This window comes from Fopius arisanus, unplaced genomic scaffold (assembly GCF_000806365.1).
Source record: "Fopius arisanus strain USDA-PBARC FA_bdor unplaced genomic scaffold, ASM80636v1 scaffold00044, whole genome shotgun sequence".
In the NCBI taxonomy this organism is placed as follows: domain Eukaryota; kingdom Metazoa; phylum Arthropoda; class Insecta; order Hymenoptera; family Braconidae; genus Fopius; species Fopius arisanus.
This window is the reverse complement of record NW_011887783.1, coordinates 1,298-12,983: the sequence shown is the minus strand read 5'-3', so window position 1 is coordinate 12,983 and position 11,686 is coordinate 1,298. Positions and strand designations below refer to the sequence as shown.

At 37.9% G+C, this 11,686-nt stretch overlaps 2 protein-coding genes across 2 annotated transcripts in view; both read left to right on the top strand.

The window, feature by feature from the left end:
* LOC105267037 (uncharacterized) overlaps window positions 1–9,105 on the top strand; it is a gene marked incomplete in the record, with an annotated part of 18,477 nt that extends 9,372 nt beyond the window's left edge. Inside the window, 10 exon segments of the mRNA XM_011305612.1 lie at window positions 297–431; window positions 3,537–3,601; window positions 3,666–5,302; window positions 6,121–6,301; window positions 6,380–6,510; window positions 6,848–6,996; window positions 7,068–7,247; window positions 7,364–7,463; window positions 7,466–7,669; window positions 7,823–9,105. Coding sequence (XP_011303914.1) covers window positions 297–431; window positions 3,537–3,601; window positions 3,666–5,302; window positions 6,121–6,301; window positions 6,380–6,510; window positions 6,848–6,996; window positions 7,068–7,247; window positions 7,364–7,463; window positions 7,466–7,491 — 2,604 coding nt within the window.
* Window positions 9,106–10,095: 990 nt separating this feature from the next.
* Window positions 10,096–11,350, top strand: LOC105267036 (MD-2-related lipid-recognition protein-like). The gene is made up of 3 exons (XM_011305611.1): window positions 10,096–10,256; window positions 10,643–10,765; window positions 11,133–11,350. Exons 1-3 carry the CDS (start codon window positions 10,163–10,165, stop codon window positions 11,333–11,335), a joined length of 420 nt encoding a protein of 139 aa, XP_011303913.1. The 5' UTR covers window positions 10,096–10,162; the 3' UTR covers window positions 11,336–11,350.
* Window positions 11,351–11,686: the final 336 nt, after the last annotated feature.

Here is an 11,686-nt window from a genome sequence, read left to right as displayed (position 1 = left end):
CAAGTAAATCGTCATTTTTTCATTCAAGTAAATGGTAATTTTTTCATGCAAGTAAATCGTCATTTTTTCATTCAAGTAAATCGTCATTTTTTCATCCAAGTAAATGGTAATTTTTTCATCCAAATAAATCGTCATTTCTTCATTCAAGTAAATGGTAATTTTTTCATTCAAGTAAATCGTCATTTTTTCGTCCGAGTAAATCCAAGTAAATCGTAAATATGTGACAAGCCCTAATCATTGATTATTCTCATTAATTCAATTACCGCACGTGACATAATGACATCCATAAATTTCAGATCGAGCGCGAAGTGGTGATTTCCTCAACCGACAAGAACACGAAAATTCCAATTCTACACGAGTACAAACGAACAACCGGAAGAGTGGCCATTGCTCCGGATGCACCGGTGAAACAACAGGCGTGGGTCCAGGAGGTGAGTAATTTCATTATCCCATAAATAATCACCCTCCAAAATAAAACACTCACTCCAAAAGAGAGAGTCAATTTCCTCGAATCTTCTTGGTCCAATGACCGAGAAAACGACTACTTCCAATTACAACTGCCTCAAAAATCCTATAATTAATTACAACAAATAATTATCTGAATATCCAGTGCTAGAACAACAACGAGTGCAACATTAATCCCCAAATCTATCGATTCTGTGAATTCCAAGTGCAAAAAGTTCCATTTGTGTTAATGAATAAGACAGTACCTGTCCCAGATATTGGACTCCTCGTCCTGGACAAGAGCATTGTGAAATAACATTGACAAAAAGTCGATTTGCCCCAGATTCCATTGACTAATACAATCGTGCCATTTCCCCCGATGCGAATGACCCCCCACAAGGATAATCGCTGACAAAAAAAAAGGCTCACAACCCCGTTAGTTACTCCCTAATACGCTATCATAATTTCTCTTTATTTTTCACGTGGACGTGCGAGAATAAAGGGTGGACTCGATGTTAACGAGTTATGAATGGTCATAACACCCATATGGATTGTCCTAGATCGCGTTAATGTCTGCACACGCGTGTTGTGAAAGGCTACGCCTTGTAACAACTATTTCCCTATAGGTTTATGTTTGACGTTACTCGTCTCGATGGTTCTCTGTATGACCAACTTTCCTGTTCTCTCCACTTACTACAGCTCACTTTACATATTGACGATACCTCGTTCGAGTTTATATTGGATTTCAACTATATGGTTGAAGTCTGAAGTTGCGTTTCAACCGAGTTTGAGGGGTTCGTTGTGTCTGGTGACGCGTCGAAATCATGACCATCATGGGGTGACCCAGTAATTATTTGACGGGTTCATGGGTTTGATCGGTTTTGGTCCGAGAATTTTTTCGCTTTTCCGAGGATTTCTCCCGATCAATCGTATTCATGTGAATTACTCTTACCTACCGTTTAAACTTATTTTATGTTGGCCTTGAATCCATGGTCCATATTTCCGTTCATATATCCATATTTCAGTTCATATATAGATTAATCAACAATCCGGTAAAAAAAAAATTGTAATCGGAATATTTTTTTTGAATTTTCAAAAAATTTCTGGAAGACTTTTCGGAAATTTTTTTTTTGAAAAAAATGGGGAAACAAAACAATTGTATTTTTGGGAAATGTTTTGAAAAATTTTTCAAAAATTTGTTTCGGAATATTTTTTTATATTTTCCAGAAATTTTTGCGAATATAATTTTTTTTAATTCTACTGTGGTTTTCTTACTTTTTTAATTTTTCAATATTCTCAAAAAATACGCCATCTAAATTAAAAAAATAATTTTCCTATTTAAGTTTTTGAAAAATTTTTCAAAACCTTTCCGAAAAATAAAATTATTTTGTTTTCCCATTTTTTTTTGATTTTATCAAAATACTTTTCTGAAAAGTTTTCCAGAAATTTTTTGAAAATTTGGAAAAAATATTCCGATTACATTTTTTTAGCCCGAGAATATATAATTCTATTTTATAAAAATATTCAATAATTTTCATATTTTTGTAGGAAATAACATTTAATCCTCGGTTCGTATAAAATATAAAAATCGTTTGAAAATAAATTTGCAAGAGAACTTCAACAGAAATTCCATTAACGAAGTTATAAACATGAAAACCATTTTCAATTTATCCACCATTTTTATGATCACTTGAAACACCTAGCATTTCACATTTACAAAACATCAATCCCTCCCCGATTGAATTGCCCATCTCCACGTCGCCACTTAGAGCATCTAAATGATTTTAAGACGTAAACAAGAAGAAAAAAAAAAGCAAACCATTAAATCCGGTCATAAACCAGAATTATTTTCCTCCAAACGCCATAAAATTCCACTGTGCAAATAATGCCTCATTCCTCGCAATACCAGAATACCAATCCCTATACCAATTATCCCGTGGGAGGTGAGCAATTGTCCCGCTAATGTAATAATTACGAAACTCGCGATGAAACAACTCATGAATATGAAGTATGAAAGAGAAATACCTTGCGGGATAGATAAGGGCGTACAAAGGAGCTGGTTTTTTTTTTCCCTCGTCGTAAAAATCGTGTGGAACTAGTAAAAGTAAATGGATTGCCCTGGGAATAAAATAAATGGACCAACCAGCTAGGACCCACTGGAGAGCTCTTTTACAACAAGAGTGTGTACTGCAACGAAACACTGGTCTTCTCGCATCCATTTTTATAATGCAACATTTTATCTTCGATTTTTATCTCTCCCGTGATCTTTTGTTTCTGGAAAGACGTGCTCTTCAACGACTACTTTTTCTAGCCATTTTTTTTTTTCTTTTCTTTCGTCACCTCACGGTTGGATGTCTCAGAGGGATCCGTATGCACAATGCGTTTTTAACGCCCACCGGACGGGAAGAGAGTCCTTTTTTTATTATTATTTTTTTTTACAAGTGAACTGTCAGTTGAGCTTTGCCACTTGTTATTCAAGGGGCACGGTCTTCTGAGGATTGCCCGTACGGGCGAGGATTTTCAAAATTTTCTTCGCCTCGGTGTATATTTCATGGCTGATGATGGGTGTGGGTGCATGTTTCCTTAGATGCATTATATGGCTGTTGGGTGAATCGTTACTGGGGCGATATTTGATCGGGTGCTATGCTCAACGACTGGAAATCATGGGGGAATTATCGCCTCCTCGATTTTATGGGGAATAAAGCTGATAGTGGAGTTCGAGGAAATCGAACGACCAACTGGCGCTTTGAGGACAAAAATTGATATTATTGGCAGATGAAAATATATTTTTCCTAGATATCCCACATTTATTGTAATGCGAAAAAAAATCACTTTGTTAAAAGTAGTTTGACTGGGCGAGGTGGAGGCGCCGCCATTATGAGGGGCTACGTGTCAAGATGGCGTCGTACGCGTTTTTTCACCACCTCGCAATTTCAATGATTTATTTAAATGATTTATTCACATTAAATGACTGACTCTTGGTCTTATCTGATTTCTGCGGAGTGAACAATTCTCTTGAGGAATTTTTCGTAAATTTTTTCGTTCCGGTTGAAAAATTCTCGATTTTAATCGAGTTAAACTTGAATTTCCAGGGTAATCAAGCGCAAGAGAGGCAAGAAGGTCATGCTCGAAACTTTCAGCCCCCAGAAATCCACTCGTAAGTTTCTCCCCCACGGCCCCTTAACCCAGGTCTCTAATCGAATAATTTTCGCTTTGATCAGGTCGACATCGACAGGAGCTGTGCCCCGCACACCAAAACCCGAAGAGGACCGCACTAAATCCCTCAGTAAGACTTATCACACAATCAAGGACATGATCTCAAGCCGCTTTGGTCCTTCTCGAAAGGACACCGACCCCGATCCCGAAGTGAGTCTCAATAATGTCACAGAGGAGCTGCGTAAATCCTCCCATAATATCGACGAGGATGATTCCAAGAAGAAGGAAATAGCTTATAGCAAACCCAGAGCGGATCCACCACCGATAAACATTCAGCATTACCCTAAAAATACTTATCAGCAGTATGGTCATCCTTATTACCAAAGTACCCAGCAAAATGTTGCAAGTCAACTGCAATCAGCTCCCCAAATTCAGCCTAGCCTTCCAGGTCAGAGTGCGCAGCTTCACGTAACTCATCTAACCCCTCCAGCAGGTGTTCAAACGGTGCATCAAACCCAAGTCTCAGCTTACAATCAGCCAGTACCCCCCAGAGGCGATTACGTGGTGCAAGGGCCAAGCGGGCACCCGATACATCAACACCAAAACATACCCCTAGGCAAACACGGTCTCCCGATGCAGCCCGTGTCTTCCAATTCGACTTACCAAAGCCCCCAGCAACTCCTCCACCAGTCCCAATTGCACCAGAACTCGAGATTCAACCAGCAACACGTCCAGAACATGCATCAACGTCAGTTAATCCAACAGATGCAACAGCAACAGCAGCAACTGGTTGTCGGCCAACAGAGTCCCAGAACCAATATGAGGACTCAGCAGCAGTTTCCGTCAGGTGTCTCCTACCAGCAGTACCAACAAGCCAGACAAACAATATCTCGATCCCAAATCGATCTACCGAGCACATCACGACAGGGTCTAGACGTGCGAATCGGTGGACAAGAAGTGTATTACCACTACAATCAGAACAGACCACGATTTCCAGGTACTCCACAGGTGTATATGAAACCAGATAACGACGTCGAGTTCCAGAGGCAGAGCTCGACCAGATGCATTGAGAAGGCAACGTCACAGCCTCAGCTGTGTTACGATGATGAGAGAAATTTGGACAGAAGACTCGATAAGAATGAGGAGAGCAAGAGCAATGATGGACTGCTCAGTGAGAAGTACGAGATCACCGTTGAGGACAGGTGTCAGGAGTTCACCAGAAGTGACAGTCAACGGAACGACGAATTCCGACCTGAAACGAGTTTTGGTAATCGTAAGGATGACGCACGCACCTCGAAGAAGGAGTCCGACGTGAGTCATGGTGAGGAGGTGACTAAGGATTCGGCTGTTCAGAAAAAAATTGCTGAAATTCAGAGGAGGGGGGAGAGCAAGGATTGCAGTGAGACTGATAATTCAAGGGGTGGGGCTAAGAATGGGGGACAGGTGAATGAGGCTGCCAAGAGAATTGAGGAGAGCAACCGTAGACTTGAGATGAGCTATCAGGGAAAGGAGGGGATCAGGGAGGGTGGGAGGAAGGAGGAAATGGACCACAGTATGGCGAGACTTAAAATTCAGAACCAGGGCTCTGGGTCGGATTATGACAAAGCTGGACAGAGCTCGAGTAATGTTGACTCGGGACGGGGATCTGCGGTTTACTCCAGCGGACGGAGGCCACCCCCGGAGGATCAGAGTCATCCGCAAGGTTGACATTTTTATCCTTTACTGGTTATTTATAGAGGATATTTGTTCGGGCATGTTTGCACATGACGTAAATTGGATTTTTTTTTGCCTTTTCCGTTTTTTCATTGCGATGTAACGGTCAGAGTTCATTCTCAGGATGAATACAATTTTCGTGGGAATGATTATCAATACCTGGTGATTGATTGATAGATAGAATAAATAAATAATGAATGGTTATAAATTTAGTCTTTTAAGTGAATATCGTCTGGGGTGTGAGAAAACCATTGGTGGGAGATTTCGAGAAGTGCAAGATCTCCCGCAATGGAATCAATGGAAATTTAAATCCAACACCGAATTCTTGGGGAATTTATTATTCACGATAAATAGAAGATGTAGAACTGGTTCCTGAGGGAGATGTAGTTGCATAGGATTAAAGATCGTCAGTCACATTGAATTTCGAAGAATTCGAATTGCGACGGGCGATTCTCAGGATCTGGTGCTTGCCTCTGTATATTTAATCCTTCACATACAAAGACACCCAACATTCACAGGAATCAATTTATCGATTCGATTCTCATCGATGTCATGCCCATAATAAAATCGCTCGGTGCAAATTTCTCAAAATTTTAATAATCACTCTTCATAAACCGAATCGAATGAAATTCAATATATAATATATAGGACAATATATAATATATAGGACAATATATACCCTAATTTAAATAATAGTTATTAATTTTTAAATTGGAACACGGGGATGTGCGAAATGTTTGAAAAAATGAATAGAATAAGTAAAATGGCAATACGATTCAATGTAGGATGACTGCTCTGTTGAATTAGGTCAAGACTCGGAATGGGTTGACATCGTGGAATCCGAGCTGCGTAGTATCCTAGAGCCAAGAGATGTACCAGCGATGGCCCACTCCACTCTCTCGGAGAGTGTTTCCTCTGTGACGCCTCCATTGCCGCCACTCTCCCCTCATGGGAGTCCACGTACACCCAGGAATCGATATTCAACAAGGTACTGAATAAATACAATGAGTTACCCTCTAGGTGACTAACTTATTATTTATATCTGGACATTAACTATTTTTAACAGTTTACCTTATGGAAGCAAACCGAATTATGGGGATTATGGGAAAGGCCAGGAGAAGAGGAACTTTCAAGGAAGTACCAAGCACCGGGGTGCGTCAACTTCAAAAAAAGATGCTCCTAAAAAATTTACGCACTGTAGGTTTTTCGTTGTTTATAATAAACTCTATAATTTTTTGTATGATTTTTTTACTAAATCCCGATGTACTGTTTGATTATTCGTCTGGAAATAATTAACAAATTTGATAAATTGTAAATTATAATTGGCGTTAATAATGAATTATTTGTAAATAATTCGTATCAAATATTTCTTGAAAATTCGATGAATAAATAACAGAAACCCTCAAATTCAATTTTCTCCTTCCCATTGTAAACTAAATAATTTCCACTATTGGAGATTCACAAATTTTGTAAATTAATTAATTAATTATTTCAATATTCGGAATAAGTGTGTGAAACTAATTTTCATGCTCAGTATTTGGTGTTGAAGCTGGGGATTTGACATCAACAACAACAGGACTCGACCTGGATTCAATGTTGGATAGAAGTGACTCTGATCTGAGTACAAATGACGCAAGAACAATTCGAAAACAACTGGAGGGTCTCGAGAACATGTACAGCGAGGTAAGAACCATAAAAAGTTGTGAAAATAATCCCCCAAAATCTCCATCCCTAAACTCTCGTCTTTACTGCAGGTGTTAAAATTATTGGGAGGAAGCGTGAAGAAACGAAGAAAAGCGAGAGGATTAACGAGTTATGGGTCAGTGTCTTCCCTTCCTACGTCTTCGGTATCCTCGAGGCCAGTTGCAAGGCATCATGATAAACGAAGAGCCCACGTAATTGACGACAGGATGAAAAAAGCTAAAGACATTAAAGTAAAGAGTCATGACCCTTAAAACCCTTTGGAATATTTCCATTTAATTTTTTAAAATTATTCCAGTGGTGTATTTATATTTTTATATAATAAAAATTGTAATTATTCACTTTTTAGAGCATTAACAAACGCTTTCAACGTCTCGAGTCACACGTAGTAACTCTGGCCCGATCAGTTGCCCATCTCTCTTCAGAGATGAGAACCCAGCATCTGATGATCCAGGAGATGGAGAATATCAGAGGTGAAATATCAGCATTGAGGACACAGACCAGTATGGCTATGGTCAGATCACAGTCTCAGCCTCTGCTCAAGGATTCGGAATTGCCTGCGCTGTCGAATCCCTCGAGAGTCAAGAAACTCACGAAATTCTTCGGTACTGAGCCACCGCTTATCAGATTGTTTCTCCGAGAACTCGGATATGAGGTAATTTTCCTCCTCTCCACTAATGAAACCTCAACTCCCCGAAATTAATTCTTTAATTAATCGCTTGAGATGACGAGATGATTCAACAAGTCTATATTCATTTGTGAAATTCATTTGTGTGATTGATTTATTTAAATTGCATTTCTCATTCAGAAATACGCAGCGGCATTTGAAAAAGAAAAAGTGGGAATGGTAGAGCTGCCTTATTTGAGTGAGGAGAGACTCCAGAAGATGGGGATACCCCTGGGGCCGAGATTGAGAATCCTCCAGGAAGCGAGAATATCTGTCTGTAAAGATCCAATTTACGTCGTTTGAACGCACGACGTTATATTCTCGTTAATTAATAGGATAAAAGGATGAAGAAGCCATCGCACATGAAATCTACTGTTGTGTGGATAAAATTCTCCTTCGAATGGCGAGGGCGAGTGTACTCGATGGGAATACGAAAATCAATATTCTGAATATCTTAATCCTAAAGCGATTTATTCCCACGATGAAATTTTCTAAATCGAGGAAAATATCAGACACTTTCTTATTTCACTTCAACTCACTGTAATTCGATAAAATCTCAGTATTAATCGAGAGATCGTCATGAGAATTTTATTCCCCTGATTATTATCTCCTCGACTGAAACTTCTGTTCGTCTTTTTAATTTGTTGCGCTTTCTCAATGACTGGAACGTACTAATTCAAATTCAATTTCTGGGATTAATTGTTTTAAATGAAATAATCTCTCGATAAAAACCATTTGAATTTAAAAGTCATTTAAAAAATTGACAATTCGAGAGAATTGTACATGTTCAATTACAAAATAGATAAAAATTGAAAAATCGATTGATCTGTCGAGCCGATTGGATCGAGGGATTGCGCTAAAATCGATTATTCTTTGATTAGAAAATTAATTATCGAGTTCATTATCATTTTTCAAATATCGGAAATGACTCACTGGAATTATCAATTAGTCGCGAAATTGACAATCATAGTGTGGGGAATCATTGACCCGAGGGGAATGGGTGCTTTTTTTTTTGTCAACTGTTAATGGACACGTGATGTTGTCTGATGACTCACGAGGGCAAACGATGGGGAGGGGAATTATGGATCAATGGGTCAAGTTTGCCAAAGAGTTACCGAATGGTTTTTTCTATATATTTTTTATTTCCTCCTGTATCAGTACTTCACATTTGTTATTCAAATCGGATAATTAAAATTTCGAGAGCGTTCAGGTACCAAAGAAATGACGATTGGTATTCCGAGTGCCAACAAAGTGCTTCCGGATTTATATTCGATTATTCGATTATTAATATGCGATTATTGTCTATTTAATCGATAATTCGAGTTATTTAAGATGGAATTAATTTTATGTACAGTTGTTTCACTAGATATTAAATGCGATCTAGGAATTATTTACTGATTAGACTCATTATTTTATTATCATTATCATCGATTATTATTCATTAATGTTAATTGTTAATTGTATTTAATAAACATTATTTTTTCGGTTTTTCAGATTGTTTTTATATGAATCGTAGGAATGACTGATGAATTTTTACTTTCTCTTTTTATACCTATGCCCTTTCTTTTTCTCACATTTATTTCTCAAAAAAAAAAAATTCGTTCACTGTCCGTTCGGTGTATCAATTATCTGAATTTCTCTGACTTTAATGACACGAAAAAAAATCATCAATTTTTAAATTCCAATTATAAATTAGCGATCACGAATTCTCGACGATATATGGTAATAGCCTCTTCGAAATGATATCATGTTTTTATTTTTACATAAGATAATGAATCGCAGTGGTTCCATCAATTTTTGGGAGGAACCACAGTTGAGACAAATTAATCACATCTCGTGTGTGTGGACCAGTTTCAAGAGGAAATGCACAATTTAACAATTGTGGTCAATTATTTTTCTAGTCAGTTATTTGATTGGCGATACGAGACTGGCACGAATGGGTTTTCTCTCCAGGGCAATCAACTGTCCCTCATCATTCATTCACTTTTGATCGGCTAATTTGTCCTCGTGCCTCACTGAGTGATATCTCCTTTAATTCCTCGCCTTTTCATACGAATACCCCTTCCAATTTACTGTCCATAAATTTAAAAAAACAGACATTTCCTTTTTTAAAAATGTGAGGCGGTGAAATTGTGTGGAAAATCTCTCGAAAATCTCTCGAAAAATCCACAAAAAAAAATTAATAAAGTTCAAGTGATATGAAATAGTCTGATGATCATTATTTCAATATTTTCTCTGAAAATTCCAAGAGATTTATAATAGCGTCAGTAATTCTCCGACGAAGATATCAGAAACAGTCGATTGAATGTTTGGGGATGTGCGTTGCATCACCACGAAGAAGATATTATCTAAATTGACCTATGCCCCACCTCGGTCCTGTCTTATCTGACCTTTTCTACTTGAAAGGCCCCAGCATCTACATTTCGCACAATTCGAATCGAGAGCTCAACACGGAGACATCAGGAAAAAAAATCATTTAGAATGATGAGGAATTTTTTTTTAATATTCGGTGCTGCCTTTTTAACACTAACTGGGGCTGAGGTTGTCCTGTTCCAGCCATGTATATACCCTGAGAGTAAGTACACGAATTGTATTGACAAAATAAATTTTTATGTTTATGAATCAATTTTACGGTTTTTTCCAATTTTTCGTTGTATATTTCTTGTTATTTTTAAAGAGTTCTGAGGACTCCTCAGAAAAATATTTTTCTCTCTGCGATTTTCCAAGGGATTAACTAGAATTTTTTACTGATTAAAGCCACCGGTTTTTTATTGAGCCTGAATTTATATGAGTCATGAATTACATACGTCAGGGTTACAGTGATTTTTTTTTTAACGAGTTATCAGAGAAATTTCTCGTTATCAAGGAATATAAAAATTTTCGTCTTTTACGTTGGAATCGTCGCCTTAGAATTTTGCTGTGAGCGTTAATTAATTAATTGCCTTATTTTTTTATTTTCAGATACTCAAATAAACTGTACAGTCCACGAACTTCGTATAAATCCCTGTCCCGAGGCTGCAGAAGAGAAACCATGTCGAGTAAAACGAGGAACCAACGCTAGTATCGAATTTGATTATACCACAAGTGAGTTTAATAATTTAAATAAAACAATTAATCCCCGATCTGTCAATTCCACCGCCATTCCCAATTCAATTGACAACGAATATTCAATTACACTCTCATTATGACATGTCATCATCTTCCAGCGGATTAAAATTATATCAAAGAAATGGAAATGTTAAGAAAAAAATTACGCGTTGATGTTATTTTTTATGACTAAAAAAGAAAAAAAAAGAAAAAAAAAGATTCTTTTTCTGGTGAAGATGACTTCTCGGTTTTCATTCCAACCGATTGGAGGGATTTATTGGGATTTGTTGTGATGACTTGACACTTGGATTTTCGTAGAATCGAAGGTGAATTCAAGAAATACTAATTGACGATGATATTTCAGACTTCGCTGCTGACACATTGGAGGGTCGAGCTTACTGGGCTAATCAGCTGATCGATTTACCCTTCCTGGGGATGAGCACCAACGCCTGCGCCTCCACCCCCTGTCCCCTCAAACCTGATACCAAGCAGACTTACAAAATGACTCTAGAAATATCCGAAAAGTACCCAGCTGTAAGTAATAAGTATTTAAATAAAATAACATAACGATATAATCCTCTCGGGGTAATTTATGGTATCGCGTATTGAATTAATCCATCAGTCTGGAGAATGTCAAAGTGAAATTAATTAATTACGAGCGACTGGACAGGAAGAAACATTCGGTTTAATTATCCAACAATGGGGGATCGTTCGTGGGTCGCTGGCCTGTAGATTAATAAATCGTTAAATTGTGAATCGAGCTGTCAACGAGGTACAATAATAGCCCATGATAATTGCTTCTCGTTTGGGGACTAGACCATTCGACGTGTACACCTTTTTCATTCTTCCTCTGGCTATTTGTTTGCTTCCAATAATTCAATATAATTCACACAGTGAATGAGAGCTTGTGGACAAGCT